This window comes from Perca flavescens, chromosome 10 (assembly GCF_004354835.1).
Source record: "Perca flavescens isolate YP-PL-M2 chromosome 10, PFLA_1.0, whole genome shotgun sequence".
Classification (NCBI taxonomy): Eukaryota; Metazoa; Chordata; class Actinopteri; order Perciformes; family Percidae; genus Perca; species Perca flavescens.
In genome coordinates, this window is record NC_041340.1 from 16400333 (window position 1) to 16419307 (window position 18975).

The window sequence follows — 18975 nt, forward strand, 5'->3', positions numbered from 1 at the left end:
AATCAGCCTGCCATGAAGCCAAAGAGAATTAACAGAAATGTCACCCTCCTGTGTTTAAGAAGAGAACAGCCAGGCCTCTGTGGGTTTGGCCTCTCATCTGTTTTGTCCCAGTAGGGCCTCAAGTACCGCTCTGGTCTCCCAAGTTTGACTGCTCGGAGAATATGGCTTCAATAATGCTGAGGCCACAGATCGGTATCTTCTGTTTACTCCTGTGTCTCATGCCCGCTCTGCTGCTTGTATAACTTTAAATTTTGTGTTTATGGTGTCCTGTTGCCCTGGGACCTGTATTTTCATTTAACTGCCAGAAATAAATAGGAACAATTTCCATCTAGTTGTGTGACGAATAAAGTCTCGTCCAAACCTGTAATGTGAGCTATTTTTGACATAGACCACAAGGTGCATGTGAGAAAGAGAGAATTATTTTCTGTCATCCTCAAGAACATTTTACAACCATTATCAAGGGCTCTCTTACATTTTTTGGTCAGTATGGGAAGAACCGGAGCCATGAATCATGACAGATTTGGCTATATGGAGGCTTTACAGGCCGGATGTATGGGGGTGTGCTTTTGATGCCAGGAGGGTCTGTATGTACACTCCCTCTTAAGGTCAAAGGCACTGACATGGTTTACATTGTTTGTTTGTGTGTGTGTGTGTGTGTGTGTGTGTGTGTGTGTGTGTGTGTGTGTGTGTGTGTGTGTGTGTGTGTGTGTGTGTGTGTGTGTGTTAGAGAGGGGGTCGATAGACTTCCCTCCCAAGGACAGTGGGACCCAGTATGAGACAGAGCAAGGCGCTCTACCGTGGGATAAGTACAGGTTGGATATAGCAAGGGGTAGTTAAGTGGAAAAGACTAACAGATGCTGGGGCTAGTTTACTCGGGGGGAGGGAGCCTCACCACAGCTCGAGCACTAGCACCCCGAGAGAGAGAGAGAGAGAGAGAGAGAGAGAGAGAGAGAGAGAGAGAGAGAGAGAGAGAGAGAGAGAGAGAGAGAGACACACACTCTCTCTCACGAGAGAGAGGCTGCATTCTCACTGTGGCTCCATTTTACTGCGATGGCTGGAGAACAGTTTGTATCTCTTTAAGCTATTTTAACAGTAGAAGTCCCTCGGACAAAAAAAGCAGTAAAGATGGACGTATCTCGTCAATTTCAGGACATTAAAGGATCAACTCACCAAAATTACAAAAAATAAACAAAGAATTTAAATGTGAATACCAAATGGAAAAAAAACATAACCTGCAGCTCCTCCAACTTTGCAACTCTATACAATATTGTTTTAAAAAAAAAAAAACAGTTGCCAGCCAATTAAAAAGAACTTCAACTTCAATAGGACTGCTTCCTATTCAACTAAAACTTTACCGTCAATCAAGTTTTCAAAACAACCACCCAAAAAAGAATTGAGAGAACACCACCTGTTCAGTAAAAATCTCAATAAAAGCTAGGATATATCTGTGCTATAACACATGGCCACACACACACACACACACACACACACACACACACACACACACACACACACACACACACACACACACACACACACACACACACACACACACACACACACACACACACACACACACCAGAGAGTCTATTTAAAAATGAGCCCTGGGGATGTTTTTTATTTTCAGATATTCTATCATAAGTGGTCAATGTGGATACTTGAGTGTAGAGAGACGTGTGTGTGTGTGTGTGTGTGTGAGAATCAGTGAGACTGGTGGTAAAACACAGGTATGATCAAAATATAATGATAGCATAGTTAGAGCAATGAGTCAACAGCTTTATCACAATAAGATAATAAATGCTCATTCAGAAAATGAGCATGAGTGTGATTACGGAATATTTGAGCCAGACCCAAATAGGTACAAATTTGCTAAGGCTGCAAAATACCACCTTCCAAACTTGTAGCCGTTCCAAATACAGCCCTATCATCCCACGTCTCATTTTCAAAGCCTCTCTTTTCTCCCTCTCTCCTCCCACCACAAATCCCAGAACTTTGAGCAGCAGAGAGAGAGGAGATGAGGGAAGCATTTAAATCTAGCGTTCCGTGAGTGGTCGGGTCGGTGTCTGGAAATCTTTCACATCCTGTTTACGCCGGGCAGATTTCAGCCCGGGAACCACAGAGAGCTGGCAGGGCCTCCGCCTGGACACAGCTCCTCTCTCTCTTTTCTATCTGCTCCCTGCCTCCCTCGCCCAAAGATCTCAGTCTGCAAACCTTTCCACGCCGCCTCCTTCCTATCAACACCTTCAAACCTAAAGCAAACACGTCTAGCTCGCTCCGCTGCCCGCGGCCGCAGGAATATATACGACCGAGGTGGAATCAAAATCCTGATAAAAAGAATCCTTTTCATGCAGACCAAATGCAGCCAAATCACACAACACCCCTTTAATATCCAAGTACAGGTTTAATACAGTTATGTTGTCATATTTACAGTTTCCTATATCAAACGGAAAGGTCCAGAGAATGAACAAGTTTTCATGCCTGCAAAGAATGGGATATTTGAGTGAGAATATAACATCTAAAAAGTCTGCAAAAGGTGATCAAACAGCGAAGATTAATGAACAAAGGATCCGTCTGTCCTCTCCTCTTTACAGCACCCCCCACCCTTAAGCGAAAGAGTTTGTAGTTTTGGTCCTATAATCACCTCTTCCTCTGAACTCAGCGGCACTTGCAGGATTTGACGACCATATTGGAGAGTTGCTCAACGCGTGGTGTGCGGCCTATGAAGTACATAATGGTGAGGGGCTCCAGGTCCTGAGGAACGCAGCAGGGCGAGGCCGAGGCCTCAGGGTTCAGCTTGTTGTACAGGGGCAGAATCTGACCCGGGGAAAGAAATAAAAGGCGAGTTAATCAGAGTGTTCAAAGTTAGAGCAGCTTTGGTTATTTTACTTTCTGTATTTGTGTTTTGTCTTTGTTCTTCTCACGTGTGTGTAGTGTGCAGAGCTCGATTTGAGAAAGTGGATTCCATGTTCATTTTACACCAATCATGATTTAACAAAGTTTGACTCAAAATGGGATGACAGTTGTGGGGTTGTTCGCTTAGGTTGCCAGGCCAATGCTAAAGGAATAGTCCGACAATAATTCCTCCTGTCTCCATTCTTAATGCTAAGCTAAGCTAACCAACTAGTGGTATCAATCTTGTAATCTAACTCTAGGCGGGCAGGCAAAAAATATTTCCTGATATGTCTGAGTATTTCTTATGAAGCAGCAGCTGATGAAGCAGATTTGTCTTCACAAAAAACACCTAAGATTATTTTTCTAAACTTTGATAGCTGTGTATTTAGTCATGAATATTTAATGTTTTAATGTTTCAGGGGCTTTTAAAGAAAGCTGTGTAGGTAAATATACCCCTGTCAAAGTTTAACATTGTCTGCCAATGTTTTCTTTAAAATACTTTAACATGTACAACAAAAACTGCCAAACTCCATCAAACCAAGCAAATCGCTGCCATTACTTCCTGGAATGGCAGTTGGCTCTAAAGTGGCACCCCATGCTAAAAATAAACACTGCAGAAATACAACAGAACATGGCAAGATTCAGGGAAGAGAACTTTAGTCCAAACAAGTCATAATTCCTCTGGCAAATATCCAAGTACAGAGGGACAGACCTATAAGCACCTACAATCCCAAGCAGTGTTTCTGTCGCACCATTATCAGCATATGGAGTTGATCCTCTACCTAGTTCCAGCTTCTCAACTATGAAGAATTGCTGCTTTACTCTGTCCTATGTGATAGAAAGTTGAATATCTTTCTGTTTTGGACTGTTGGCCAAATAAAATGAGCAATTTGATGACGTAAAACCCCCCCCAAAAAAACAAGTGAAAATGAAAACCTGTCAGAGCCACAGTGGCATTTGTTGTCAGCAGCAAAATGTCTCATTGTAAAAGGGGTCATTGTAAAACAGTCTGCGTTGCGTAACCCTATAATGTAACTGGCTTCTGTCAGGTGACAGCCCATTTATGACGCTGGGGTTAACCAATCTTAGCTAACTGCGGTGTCTAGCCGCCACAAACAATGCACTTAAAAGCTCATTTAAAGGGAAACGTCACCCGCATTTAAAAGTTTCTGTACGTTGAGGTTGATTGGAGTGTTTTACTAGAGATTCTGAGGAGTTACTTCAGTTATTGAAGTTGCTTTTGTTTGTACTGGAGCAACATAACTATTCATATAGTTTGGCTCTGACATTGAGAAGTCTTTTTCCATTCAAATTATTAACCAAAGAAAAAGGTTGTGAATCTCGAGATTGTAGTAAAATATAATTTAAAAAAAGAGCACATCTGACTTTGTTTGACTTTCCTTAAAAAGGGGAGATTAACTTATTAGCCTGAGTGGTTTAAACAGATACTGTATGTTTGTTGTGGTGGTGTATATCACAGTGCCCTTATGGGCAGTCACAAAGTGACCAGAGATATCAAGGTAGTTGAGTCTGAACTGGGGTATTGCCTGAAATAGTTAGATACACAGCCATGCAGGCATATTTCATTTTGCCTAAATAAAATGTTGATTCACATCAGGAACTGTCTGAACAAAGAACAATTAAATCAATTCTCAGTTTTACAGACACATTTTAGATGATACCAATAAAGCTTCAACATGCAGCCCTGGGTCATATCTCATCTTACAGAAATGGAAATATACCAACTCACCAAGTTATAGTGGTTGTTGGCACTCCAGAGGTAAGGACAGCTGCCGGCACAGAAGTTGGCTTTGTAACCTTTGGGCTCATGGATCCACTTCCAGTTGAGGTCCCGCCTGAAGTCGATGTAGAGCGAGCGCAGGCAGCAGCCCTGGTCTGAACCGCTGAGACACACAGAGAAGAGACGCAACAGACATGTATTTGAAATATTTCAACTCCCATCTTGCTTTCATGGTCTTGGGCAAGGACCCAAAGGGTCATGGGAAAATGACAACGGGTCACTATTGAAGAACCAGCCATCACAAGGTAATGACTATGCAAGGCTGCCAGAGTTTTCCTCTGCAGCGTGAGGTAGTCTAAATAAAACACTGGACGCATGTTGGCCTGCAGTCTAAACACAGGGTCAATATTGTTGGTTTTGCCACACAATAGTTTGCAAAGTTTTGGGTCAGGAGAAAAAAATCCACCGTGACGAGGTTTCAGAATCACAAAACTACATGTCAGTGCTGTCAGTCAGTCACACATAACAAACGAGGCTGGTTGGCGTCCTACCGGGAGCAGGTTGTGGTGTCTGTGGCGGCCGCCCTCTTCTTGCGGTTCTTCTTGACCGGGTTGTCCACTCGGTCACTGGGCAGCACGGTGAGGATGAGGTGCGGCGTCTTAGTGCTGAAATCTGCCTGGCCTTTAACCTGACCGGGCTTTCTGATCTGACGAAGCTGCTCATCATCCACACCTGCGGAGAGCAGTCTAATAGTTATTACAGTGGTTTCAACCTGGGGGTCAGGACCCCCAAGGGGTCGCAGGATAAACCTGGGAAATTAACAGGAAAGGAAATGTTTGTGTGTATTATTTTTTGGACACTTTTCTCTAAGAAAAATAGCTTCTTTTTAAAAAAAATAAAAAAAACCATACACTGTACTGGATAGTCTTCCCTCTCTGTGAAAAATGATAAAAGGAACAGTACTCATTGTTCAAAAAGCAAGATAAATGTAGCCTGCGACAAGAGTTTGTGAGTAGACATTGCTTTGTTGTGAAGGGTCACAAGGCAAAAAGGTTGGGAACTACCGAGTTAATGCGTAACTCTGGCCAAAATGAAACCTAGGGTCTTTTTGTGAATATACCTGAGTCAAACTTTTGTTTAAAAGCATAATTAGGACAGAAACGCCACTTTTAAGATTTACCGTATTCTTGTTTTCGGTCAAATGGCCTTTTGAATGGGAGTCCTAGGGGCACTACTACGATCGCATCAAAATCAACATTTTACTACGAACACTACGAAGGCTCAACACAACATGAAACTTTGCTCGAAGTATCACCAGGGGCTCCGCACATGAACTCCAGCGTTGAGAACACTGTTTGCGTACACAGAGTTTACTTAAAAGAAAGGTTTTGAACAACTCACTTTAGCAGTTGTTGTTTACGCTATCCGCCATCTTGTCAGTCAAAAAGAGTCAATCTCCAAATGCAACGTAACAGGGAGGAGAGTAAAGATGGAAAGCTCCTAAAGCTTAGTTCCATATAAATGCACGGATAATTTGTTGTTTTGCCGTTAGTGAAAAACAATATTGACCTTGTAGTTGAAAAAGGAGCCTCATATAAGAATGACATTTCCTCCTATGGAGTCCGTTCATTCGCATTCAGAGATCGACTCTTTTTGACTGGCTAGATGGACGGCGACCGGAAAAACAAACAGCTAAAGTGAGTTGTTAAAACCTTTCTTTTTAGTAAACTCTGTGTACACAAACGATGTTCTCAATGTTGGAGTTCATGTGTAGAGCCTCTGGTGATACTTCGAGCAAAGTTTCATGTTGTGTTGAGCCTTCTTAGTGTTTTAAAAATAGTGATTTTGATGCTATCATAGTAGTGCCCCTAGCACTCCCATTCGAAAGGCCATTTGACCGAAAACGAGAATACGTTAAATCTTAAAAGTGGTGTTTCCGTCCTAATTATGCTTTTAAATGAAAGTTTGTATATTCACAAAAAGACCCTAGGTTGCATTTTGTCGAGAGTTACGCTTTAATAACACCTTTGTTTGCACACTTTAGATGCCAAAAAAATGTGGTAGTTCATATACTGTAAAGTAATACGCTAAGGTCCAGGGTGTTCTGAGAAGGCAGTGGGACACATTTTAAAGTTTTTAAATTTTTAATTATTGCTGAACAAATATTACAGTACATAAACAGATATGTGCTCCCCCCGCGACCCGACACCGGATAAGCGGACGAAGATGGATGGATAAACAGATATATGTATATATACATGATACAGTTGTTTCCTAAGCCAGGAATGACAGCCTGCCTGTTTGTATCTGATTTCATGTTTTTTCTTAGCTCCAAACAAGCCCCTGCTTGTCTTACATCAGTATCAAAAGTCAACATTTTTTCCAAATGGTGAAAAAAACTGACTTGGCCCGGCTGAGTATAAATCCTGAGGAAAGTGCCATAATTTGGGGCCTAAATGAAGCAACACAGACAGTCTGACATACAACAGTTTCACAGTGTGTGGAAGAACAGTCTCTCCATTATTCCTGTACGATAGTGTGTAAGCGATTCATGAATCATTTTGGAGGCGCCCTACAGAAGACTCTCCACTTTATGTTCACATTTTGTGACCTGTGGAAGTATTGCTGTGCTGATAAATCTTACACAAGTGCTTTTAATGCCCTTAAAAAGCCTTTTGCAACCAACCTGTTCAATTTCTCTCTCCCCTTTCAGATAAAACTGAGGCTAATTTTGACTTCATCATCATGTTTGTTCATGTATTTGTTTATGTGTTGTGGTTAAATCAACAGCTAATTTTCACATGTGGCCCAAATAAAACCAATGTTGCATGTCATCCAGAAACAACCGACATCTACAGAAACTTCATCATGTTCAGGTAAGAGGCGTAAAAAGGTTTCCCTCTAATCAAAATACAAACACACAGTTTAAGATTTAATGTCACTGCTGATTAGTTCGAGCCTCAGAAAGTGGCTCTATTTGTCCACTCTGCACATAAATATTTATGAGTACTAAGACTTGGCTAACAAAAACAAGTGCAACAAACCTGCAAAGAGAGCTTCCAGCTCCTCACTCTTGTTGGGAACGATGTTGTTAGTGGACGGGACAAAAGTGCAGCAGGGACAGTGGACGCCCAACTTCAAGCCAAGATTGTTCTCTGATTAGTAGGAAAGACACACATTGAGATCAGCTGATGGAGCTGAAGTTCACAAAGACTGTGTATGTATGTATGTATGTATGTATGTATGTATGTATATATATATATATATATATATATATATATATATATATATATATATATATATATATATATATACATACACACATACATACATATATATATACACACACATATACATATATATATATATACACACACACATACACATTTTATATATGTATGTGTATATATATATATATATATATATATATATATATATATATATATATATGAATCATTATGTGGAGGAAGTGCTGTGGCAAACCTGGATCTGATATCCAGTCCTTAATGGTTTCGGTGACATCCACAGAGATCCAAGCTCCCTTTGCCTTCGGCTGAACAGTGCGGGAGTCAATATAACGCTGAGTGGAGGTACTCTCTTTATCTGGCTTCAGCAGCTGACACACACACACACACACACACACACACACACACACACACACACACACACACACACACACACACACACACACACACACACACACACACACACACACACACACACACACACACACACACACACACACACACACACACACACACACACACACACACACACACACACACACACACACACACACACACACACACGAATAGTCAGTAAATATTATAATTTCCACTGTGGTAAAGGGGGCAGTGAGTTCATCTTCCTTCATTTTTACATGAACACACATGAATGGCACAGAGCCTAACACTGTATGTCATAAAAACAAACGTGCAAATCTCTCAGACATGTAAATTATGTTTACTCACTTTCCTGGGGCTAACATATTTCTGTGAGAGGTGTGAAATGTCTCCCTCAAGTAAAAATATAAATATAGCTTAAATGTGTGAAGATTTGTTGTCATAATATTCATGTTGGTCTGATGGCCAAATTCCTGGAGGGAAAAATCTACAAAAAAAACAAAGCATGGATTCAGTGCCTCCTTCATAATTGCAGAAAAAATGGTGTTTATTTGGATATAAATGCTTAAAAAGACATAGAAATCCAATTGTCTCTCCCTGCCTCCTGCTAATTACATGCTAGTTTGGTGGTTCTGCTGCAGTCACAGTGATAATCAGGGGAGCTTTGAGCCATCATACTGTTGTTTACCTGATAGATCTCCACTCTCTGCTCTGAGGCCCGGGCCTGCGGGTTGGGAGCTCTGAAGATCCTGAACTCAGCCTTGACCAGGGTGCTGTTGGTCAGGTCCACTCCACTGACGTCGAAGTGGACGACTCTGTAATGGGGGTTGGGAGCTGCTGGCTGTACGGCATCTGGAAGAAAACACAAAAAGGATGACGAATGATCCAAAAACATCTCACGCCTTCTCCGACAATGTTGTATTTAAAAGCGCTGTGGAGCTGATGCATTGTCTCGGACATAATTACTGCTGATGAGTGTCTCAAAACTAAATTAAAGGTTTAAATGCATCTGGTCTTATGTTTAATATATGGGTAATTGTTGCGTTGATGGGTTTTAATGTATGAAACATCACCTCCCAACTAAACAGTTATGTAATTATGTACCACGTAGTATCCAGTAGGCCTACCATTAATCTTAAAATCTCCTAAATGAGGTCCATCAACATCAAGTTCTGTTTCTATTTGTGAGAGCTGTGTGCTACAAACCACCACTGGCGGTTTGCTACCATAAAGCTGCTCTGAAGGCATCAGAGTATTGAGTGCCTTGCTCAAGGGTACATCAACAGCAGCTGTTGAAAGAGGGGGCAGGATAACTCCTGATAACTTGACCTTCTCCACAGTTCTTATCGAGATATTAGTCACCATGCATATAAAAAATGTTCCATACAAAACTTATCAAATGTATTAAATATGGTACATTGCTACAGACTGAACTACCCAGCCATATATAAAGTAGTCAGTTAGAGCCACCTGGAACAGATTACATAACAAAAGATGCATCAATGCATTAGCTATTTAAGTCAATGTTACTGCCAATAATCCTGTACTATTACTTCAGTAACATTTTGAATGCAGTGCTTTTGACATACTTTTAAGTAGGATCTGAATTCTTCCAGACCACTGATACTTTCAACACAGTATGAGAAATGGTACGGAGCTGAATCCTATTCAGTCTGTGCACTTTATTCTACATATGTGATACATAAAAGAAAAAGGATAATGCTAAGGTAAATCCACAAAAATGGACTGTTGCTAATGCTATTTCTTTCATTAAATATCGGATATGCTACTTTCACCTCTTCAGGCCTCTAAAACTCCTTCAAAAGAAAAAATCTAAGAAGAGTTTCAATCAGGCTCTAACCAGTGGTGAAGTCCCACGGATAAACTACGTTTATTTAAAAGGACTCAAGAAAAAAAGTTTGTAACCTTTATATTATGTTATTTGGATCATTCCAGTAGGTTCTTTTTGGACCCCGGACCACACATTGAGAAGCTCTATCATACATCATATGGACTTACTTGTGTCGGTGCGGGGGGGCAGCATGTCAATCCTTTGCACCTCTTTTGCATAATAGTCCTCTTCGCTGCTTTCGCGCTCGCACGCGGACTCGGCCAGACGCGCGCGCTCCTTCAGCAACTCCCGCGTGCTGTTGTAGAGCAGCATGACCTCCGGGGGCACCGAGCCAGGCGGCGGGGCCTCGTCCTTCTCCGGCGGGCTGCGGATGCGGAGCTTACTCAGGATCTGTCCGCGGACCGCCTCGATGCGCCGGGACTTCTGCGCGTCCAGGTTGATGGAGTGGCACGTGTTGAACCCCTCCACCAGCAACACACCGGAGAACCGGAGCAGGAGCAGCAGCAGCGAGAGGCGGAGCAGCCACATTGTCCGGGGAGGAGACGGAGGGACAGAGATTCTCTGAACGGCCGTGGAGAAAATCCAGCTGAAACGGTTGCGGTCAGTGTGGGAGAGTGTCACTAAAGCGGAGTCTCAAAAACCAAGAATGAAGAAATATGTGCGTAAAGTGGTTTAAAACATAAAACTGAGGGTTAAACCAATGTCTCCAAAACTATTGGAATAAAAATAAAGCACAAACAATATCCAATTCTAACAGGCTATTTTGGTCAAAACCACTTTCTGTGGAAAGAAAAAACACATCTGCTGACTTCACACTTATTCTGCTACGGTTATTCTATAACGTCGTTCATACACGCGCCAGACACATAAAAACGAATTGCCATTTATTCTTTAGAGTCTACACTGAAGTTGTTGAATTAAAAAACAACAACACGCGGATCCGTACAACTGCTTCCACACGCCAAATGACATCACACTACAACCAAGCTCCACTCTAACAACCTCACATTTAGTGATTGGAAGTTTGGCTGACACCTGAATTCCAATCCGGTGCGCTCAAAAGCTCCGGGTTTGTCCGGTGCGTGCGCACTTTCTGCGTGTAAAAGTGAAGATATTTAATTACAATTAATTAACCGACACATTCATTTTAGCAGTCTCCATTTTCCGTCGTCCATCCTCGGATAATTCTACAGCTTTTAGGAGAAAAGAGTCATCACAGGAGCTCAGCCCATGTCGCAAATCCTCCAAACAAAAACCTGAGCTGCTCACTTTATCTGAAGCAGCGCGGCTCCCGTGCTTTCACCTCCGAACCCCCCATCTGTGGAGCAAAAACCGGCCCATATACCCGCTTTCAGAAAATCTAGTTACAGCTTTAAAAAACACACCCAATGAGGTCCTCTCATTCCCCGTTATATGTAAACAGAAAGCAGTCTGCACTAAAACGTAGCCAGATACTGTTGATTTATGCTGGAAAAACCATGGTGGGCCTGTTAATCCCCCTCATATAAACATCAAAACACGGAAAAAGTCAGACGACATAAAAAGACATGACGCAGAAAAACGTATGAAAGAAGTCCTTGTGCTGTGAATTAAAAAAAAGAAGAGAAAACTTCACAGTAAATTACAGATCCCTGGTTTAAATGAGCTCCAGTCTGAAAGCTCTGCTGAAAACACCGAGACCTGCTGCATGATGTGACTCCATTATTCTGCAGATCCTCTGAGAGAAATGCTCAGACAGAAGGAGGTGGAGGAGGGAGGGACTGGATGTGAGAGAAGTGGTGGTGGTGGTGGGGCGGGCTGCCACCAAGGGAAGGGAGTGTGTGATTATGTAGGCAAGAGCCATCTTCCTCTCTCAAACACATTTTGCAATTTCTTCTCTCCACAAAAATGCTTGCACCACCCTCTCTTTGCAGGTGAACATCCCTTGAGGACATGTCAGTATCAGGCTTAAAAGTTTGACATTATGGGAAATATTCACCATCTTACAGAGAATCAGATGAGAAGATCGATAACTTAACAGTACCAACCTGTATAGTAAATATGAAGATAGCTTAACGTTAAAGCCAGCCGCCGGCTATCTTAGCTTAGCATAAACACTGGGAACAGGGAGAAAAAGATCACATCTGCACACCAGCACTTCTAAAGCTCATCAATTTAGTTACAAATTCATTACAAATTAAACAAATATATCACATCAGTGAGCTTTAGAGTTGCTAGTAGGTGGATTTAGTTACCTTTGGACAAAGCCAGGCTAGCTTTTTCCAGTCTTTTTGCTAAACTAAGCTAACAGACTGTAGCTTCATATTTAACGTTACAGCACAGAAGCCAGGAAAATTGCCCAAAATGTCAAAAATAATTTTTTAAAGATCAAACTGATCAAATAGAAGATAGTCCACACCAGTGATTTCAAAACACAGCTTCAGTAAGGACCTCAGTGCAATTTTCAGCTTAGACTCACTCATACCGATAGCTTAAGGCTTATCCTAATTCTATTAAATTTACTCCACAGCCCATCCCTTTTTATCTTTATCTTTTCTAGCTACCAAATCTAGGCCCTTTCTTTTCTCTCTGTTCCTCTTTCGGTCTCATTGTTAATTACAGCTCAGAACTTGGAGAGGACTGTTAATCTGTCAGGGGTGGTTTTTATTGCTGCGCTGCTGCCATCCCATTATACCATTATTATAGTTGCGGGTGCAGGCCTGTAATTGCTGTAAGTAGAAGGGAAAGGTAGGAGAGACTCAGGCTCCCTTGAGGCTTCTGGTCAGAGCAACCCCCTTTCATCGTCTGTCCTGGCAAGGTTTCTAAAAATGATTACAATGGCTGCGAACAAACAGACTCCTGTTCCAACTTGACTGCTGCTGCACCATCTTAGCCAGAAATGATTGGAAAGACACTTTATTTGTTTATGTGGATTTCTACTCTCTTTGAGCAGACACACCGTGGGACATCTCAGATCACAGGAGCCCACCCAGGTGGGGTGTCGTGCGAGTGTGTGCGTGTGTGTGGCATAAAAAAAAAGAAAGACTTCCTCAAAAACAACTTCCAGCCTGCCTGCTTTTTCTGCTTCTTTTCCTCAAAGCCAAATATAGACAAGCCACTGCCACGTCATCTGGCCCTCAGCACTTTCTTAACCCTGAGAGAGGGCGAGATGGGGTTCAGAGCCTGCCTTTCACTCTGGAGCTTCGGGGGTTATATATTTTAGCATGTCTAATAAAAGTGAATCCATATTTTCCACAAAAACTTTAAACAATTTTGGCTGTTGTGGAAATCGAGACAGTTTTATTGAAGAAAAAAAAAAAAAGAACCCAAACAGTTACAAAAATAAATACAGATAAAACCACTGGGGGTTACTCTCAGGGAACATTTCCATCCGTTATTCTTGAAATCTTTTTCCTCCATTGGCAGCATCACTCACGTAAATGTCATAACAACAATCAACTAAAGAGTGTGGCCTATTTTCTCATGGCCCAAACTTAAGTCCCACCTTTCTCTTCTCTCTCTCTGAATACCCACAATCCAATCCGAGTGACACCTTGGGGTGAGGTTTGTGTATGAGAACCGTTGATGTCGTGGAGCTGGCGTCTACACCTCGTCCTCGTTCAGCAGCATGTTGGGGATTCCTCTGGAGATCGGGAACTCTCGTCCTGATTCAGGGCACCGCAGACAGCCCTCTATCACCTCCACCTGCAACACACACACACAATCACTGTGCTACATGTAGGTTTACCATTAAAACATGATGTATAATATATGAATGTCAATTATTTGTATTGCTTAGTATTGTATGCACCACAAAAAAGGTATGTGTAAAGGCTTTAGGCCACCCTACACGTTACTGTAGGCCCAGTTTAATATGCAACTCAATTTCATACAATACGTAGAGGGGAGTCCCTGCTCTGTCTCCCTTTCAACTATGGGGTCCTTGGTCTAAAAAAATAACACGATATGGCCAAAAGTATACGGATACCCTTGTTGCCATACTTTTGGTTTGGCCTCTTAGTTCACATCTTACCACCGGTCGGACTGACTGCTGGTTTTGGGTGGTGTCATTTTCTTTATTCTGTGGCCCAACAGGTAAATTAGTGTTGACATATGAAAGCATCAAACATGCATTTTAGATGAAGCAGAGGAGAGTATATCCAGTTGTTCCTCATCCCTGTTTGCTCAGCGCCGTTAAATTGTATGTGTGGGACGTAGGTGTTTTCTACCTGGAAGTGTATGTAAACAAACATTGTGATTGGGTCTATACAATGATTTTTAGACCCCTGGGCTGTGGCCTGGTACATGGCTTTGGAACATTTGCTACTGGGCCATGAAAAAAAAGATGGGATTCTGCAAAGACAGCTTTATAATAATTGAATAACTTTTATTATAGGTATTCAGCACCTTTCAGTATTAAGCATTACATGAAATCTGTGAGGCTTATCTGTATTTTTTTTTTTTTTTTTTTTTTTAAGAGGGTGCCCCCATTTTGTTTATCCTGTATGCCATACACAGTCCTGCCAATGGCTTCACACTATTCCAATCATCTACAGGTGGCAGTAATATGCCCAGCACTAAAAAGGCAGCAAAGAAGAAAACTGCATGCAAGTAAACATTAATGTAAACAATGAAGGATTAAAAATACTATATATTTAAAAAAACATTTTTGCTAATGTTTTATAGGGAAGAAAATGCATCCAACACATGTTTAAGACCTCAAGGTGTGTGTGTTGTGGTGAGTAAAATTTAATATACACATCACTTGTGTTTACAAGAAATAATTTCAACAGTTTGGGGAAGCCAACATGAGAGTGCCCCCGTGAACAATGCCAGGTCCATACAGAAATAGATTTCAGAGTCTGGTTTGCACAGAGCCCTGACCTCAACCTCATCCAACAAATCTGAGATGAACTGGAACCAGTATTGGACCTCACTCCTGCTCTTGTGGCTGAATGGGAGCAAATCCCTGCAGCCAGTGAAAAGTCTTCCCAGAACAGTAGACGCTGTCATAGCAGCACAGAGCGGCTATGTCATAGCGGGCGGCTGTGGCTCTGGAGGAAGAGCGGGTTATCCACTAATAACAGGGTTGACGGTGTGATTCCTGGCTCCTCTGTCGCCATCAGTGTGCAAGTGTGTGAATAAGAGGCAAAACGTAAAGCGCTTTGTCCGTTAATGTAGAACAGCACTATATAAGTGTGTTTACCATTTAATGCCAATGGCTTTGTAATGAGGTGTTTTAACAATCATGTGTGAGGTTTGTGAGTCAACACTTTTGGCAATGCAGCATAATGGGGTTGGAATAATGTCTAAAACTCAAGTATTTTAGATCCTGTGTTTGAACTCTACATAAATGGCACTCTTCTCCGCTGAATGGACGTGGTGCATGAACAAGACACTGTGCAGGAAACGACCACATCAAAGCTTTGCTGCTCATTGCCATTTCCAGTAATAGAAACAGTATGTGAAATGCCAAATGTACCTTTGTTACAGTGTACTTATGTTACCGTCTGAGAGTGATTATTGTAAGCTGTTTGAGTGGTTTCCAAAAGGTGTACTTAAGTGTTCTATACAAAAACACCCCATAATTATCCTAATGATTCATTCATTGTGTTCAATGAAACAAGAAAAGGTACCACTGCTGGGATCCACACGGTTGATTATATCAAGAACAGAGAAGTAAAGGTACTTTATTTGTCACATACACGTACATGTAGCGAAATTCATTCTCTGCATTTAACCAATCCCTCAAGGGATCATCAAGGGCACTGCCATCCAGTACATGTTTCTTTTTTGATGGTGGGGGAAACCGGAGCACCTGGAGGAAACCCACGCAATGGGGGAGAACATGCAAACTCCACACAGAAAGGCCCCGGGATGACCTGGATTCGAACACAGAACCTTCTTGCTGTGAGGCCACAGTGCTAACCGCTGGGCCACCGTGCTGCTAAGTGGTCACTGTTCATAGAGTCCACCAACACAAAAGGACCACGACACACTTTCCTTACTTTTTAAAATGTGTTCAGGCTTGTGAAAATGTGTTGGTGGTGATTTAGAATATTTTCCCCAAATCAACATATTTTTAACAATGGGGAAAAGAACTACAGCTACACCAAGTAGTTCAGAAATTGATTAGATGATCAACAGAAATTGTATATATTTTGATGACCGATTCATGAGGTCATTTTTAAGCAGAAATGCCAAACACTATCTGGTTCCAGCTTCTTCAATGTGAGGATTTGCGCCTTTTCTCTTTTTTTTTATACAACTGTAAACTAAATATCTTTGGGTTTTGGACTCTTGGTCGGACAAAACAAAACATCTTATGATGTCAACATAATTTCCCACCCCCACTATTTTAAAGACCAAAAGATTAATCAAGCATCGAGAAAACAATTGGCAGATTATTTGATAACGAAAATAGTCGTCACAACGCTAAAAAGAACATTCATGTGTATCCAGTTACTACATACTGTAGTAATTACTACAATAGGCACAACTGCAGTCACAAACACCCACCAGTACTGACAGGAATGACTGAGCTTCTTACCTCTAATAGCACTCTGTGCACTTTCTTCAGGAACTCTTCATTGTTCTCATATTCCGGTACCAGCTCATCAGGCAGGTCTTGCCGTTGACCCAACTAAAGAGGGAATGAGACAGTGACAAGTGTTCAAACTGGGCAGTTGTACATTTATTAGTGGGTGTTAATTGGTGGCAGAAGATAACATTACATTGTCTTAACCTACTGGGGAACAACACACTAAAGAAATAAAAACACAAGGACACAATCCCCAACACCCCAGTAATGAAATTCTGTTTACTGTGGTATATCAAGCCTTAGGAGTACACCCTATGTTAACCATTCCTTCATCTACAACCACTGCTGTTGATACAAAGTACTCCACATTCACTCTTGTCCTAGAAATGATTACAATGTGATATTTTTCCAACAGATAAAACTATAATGCAACACAAGACAACATTTTATAGTGAATCAGCGAAGAGAAGGTAACAAAAATAACAGAACAAAACTAAACAAATCTTTTCTTATATTACACAATAGATTTTTTCCCTAATCGAATTGATGGATTGTTCTAATAGAATAATATCTTTGCTTATATAGTGAGAGATACTTAACAGCCTAGAGGCTTTTGCCACGTCTCTCCGAAATGCCCCAACATTTTGCTGATATTCATGTTTATAATGTCAGATATAACAAGTTCTGACAGTCTCTGGTGCAGTCTGACTCACCTCCTCTGCAGCCTGGACCAGAGCGCTCCACTCCAGTTTGGGGATCATGCGGGTGACAAACTGAGGGTTGAAGTCCACCTCGTTCACCTTCACCTCAGTTGCCTGCTTGAAGAAAACAACGCAGTCTATCAGTCTTCAGACAGCAATGCTGTCCTTCCACACACTTTATGGCGGTGTTCAAAATCACTTCCTCTGTCATTTGTTCCCTCCTATCACTGGCATAAAAACACTTTTACTTTTTACTTTACAGGGACCAGTAAAGTGAGTTTTCCACACATTATAATTATTAATTACTGACATGTACAGCAGTGTTTCCTCTATGTTGATTTGACATAGAGGAGATTTGAGGATAACTAGCCAGTTGAGATTGTGTGTGTACGTCCTTGAGAACTGTAAGTTGTATAACAAATGTCAGTTCATTTAAGCCTGGTCTTGCAAATTTAAATTAAGTTAACTGGTGATTTTCGTTGTTTGTGTTCTTCACCTGCGAGCTAAATTGAACGTGGCTGTTGATTCGATATAATAGCGATTGCTCAACGCCCTCGCCCACGTTTGTATTTTAGGTGCATTATTTACATGCTGAAGTAGTTACACTGTGTGTTAATAGTGGGTTTATTATTTGCTACAGAATGCTTAGCCTATATGTCAAGATCAAAGTTGGCCTATATAGTAACTCAAAAAATACAGTTCAATCACAACAGAAAATATGCCTCATTGTGTGTGTGTGTGTGTGTGTGAAAAGAGGTGAATAAATATATGTATTGCAGCAAAGTGTCAGTTCCGTTTCATGGAGGAGGGGGGGCGGACCTGCACCCACTGCTAAATAAAATCCTAAAGGAAACACTGGGTACAGTATAGTGTCACATACAAGCAGTGCATTCTAGTAAAACTGTAGTGTACATGCTATAGACATGTTTTGTATTTCCAATAAGGGTACTTAACCACTATAATGCTTATATTTCACATTGAGAATTCAGAAACTCAAATGAAATGGCAGGGGGTAAATATATTGCACTATTGTGTTATTTTGACCACAGAAGTATCAACATATTCAATATATAGATAGTATTAAAAACCAATATATAGGTACAGGTCTAATTCGAGTTATGCATATTTTAAAACAATCGGCTTATTTTTGGAGAGGAAGTGCTAGCTTGCTAGTGAGCTTGTTATTGAACGTAAGAAGTTGTAGGAGAATCAAACAAACAACTGTGCATGTTCAATATACTACAAGTGAGTTTCTCTCTCCTCTCATTGCATTGAGCCACACAACATAAAACACAGGACATGAAGACTATGTGATGATTCAATAGTGTTAGCGTTAGCCAAGTAGCTAACGTTAGCCAGGTGTTGACAGTTTACCTTGATGAGCAGCGGGTATCCTTTAGTGACTCCCTTCACGTGGGACGTCAACATGTTGTGCGTGAGCAGCTTCATGTTTACAAACTACTGTCACCGGTTCAATTGGTTTATTTTTATTTTCAGGTAAATGTACCCAGTGTCAGTGTATCATCTACGTTAATCACGCTGTTGGGTTTATATACCGTCTATGGGGTTTACATGTGGACCGGAAGTGCCGCTGTTGCATTGCTTAAAAAGCGCCCCGAAGTTTTAACTCGACTACCGTTGGTTCC

At 41.4% G+C, this 18975-nt stretch overlaps 2 protein-coding genes across 5 annotated transcripts; both read right to left on the minus strand.

The window, feature by feature from the left end:
- Positions 1-2361: 2361 nt before the first annotated feature.
- On the minus strand, positions 2362-11872 carry tgfb5 (transforming growth factor, beta 5). 3 transcript variants are annotated; one of them, XM_028589280.1, is made up of 8 exons: positions 10276-11843; positions 8945-9108; positions 8117-8249; positions 7678-7788; positions 5185-5365; positions 4643-4796; positions 2642-2814; positions 2362-2478 (listed from the first exon to the last, which is right to left on the minus strand). In XM_028589280.1, exons 1-7 carry the CDS (start codon positions 10634-10636, stop codon positions 2656-2658), a joined length of 1263 nt encoding a protein of 420 aa, XP_028445081.1. In that variant the 5' UTR covers positions 10637-11843; the 3' UTR covers positions 2362-2478; positions 2642-2655. The 3 variants fall into 3 exon arrangements, with proteins under 3 accessions (XP_028445081.1, XP_028445083.1, XP_028445082.1); XM_028589282.1 differs by lacking the exon at positions 2362-2478 and having other exon boundaries at positions 2606-2814; positions 10276-10694; positions 11789-11872; XM_028589281.1 differs by lacking the exon at positions 2362-2478 and having other exon boundaries at positions 2606-2814; positions 10276-10694; positions 11378-11843.
- A 1486-nt stretch (positions 11873-13358) lies between these two features.
- trmt112 (tRNA methyltransferase activator subunit 11-2) lies at positions 13359-18941 on the minus strand. 2 transcript variants are annotated; one of them, XM_028589746.1, is made up of 4 exons: positions 18704-18941; positions 17342-17446; positions 16638-16730; positions 13359-13792 (listed from the first exon to the last, which is right to left on the minus strand). In XM_028589746.1, exons 1-4 carry the CDS (start codon positions 18776-18778, stop codon positions 13691-13693), a joined length of 375 nt encoding a protein of 124 aa, XP_028445547.1. In that variant the 5' UTR covers positions 18779-18941; the 3' UTR covers positions 13359-13690. The 2 variants fall into 2 exon arrangements, with proteins under 2 accessions (XP_028445547.1, XP_028445548.1); XM_028589747.1 differs by having other exon boundaries at positions 17342-17443; positions 18704-18937.
- Positions 18942-18975: the final 34 nt, after the last annotated feature.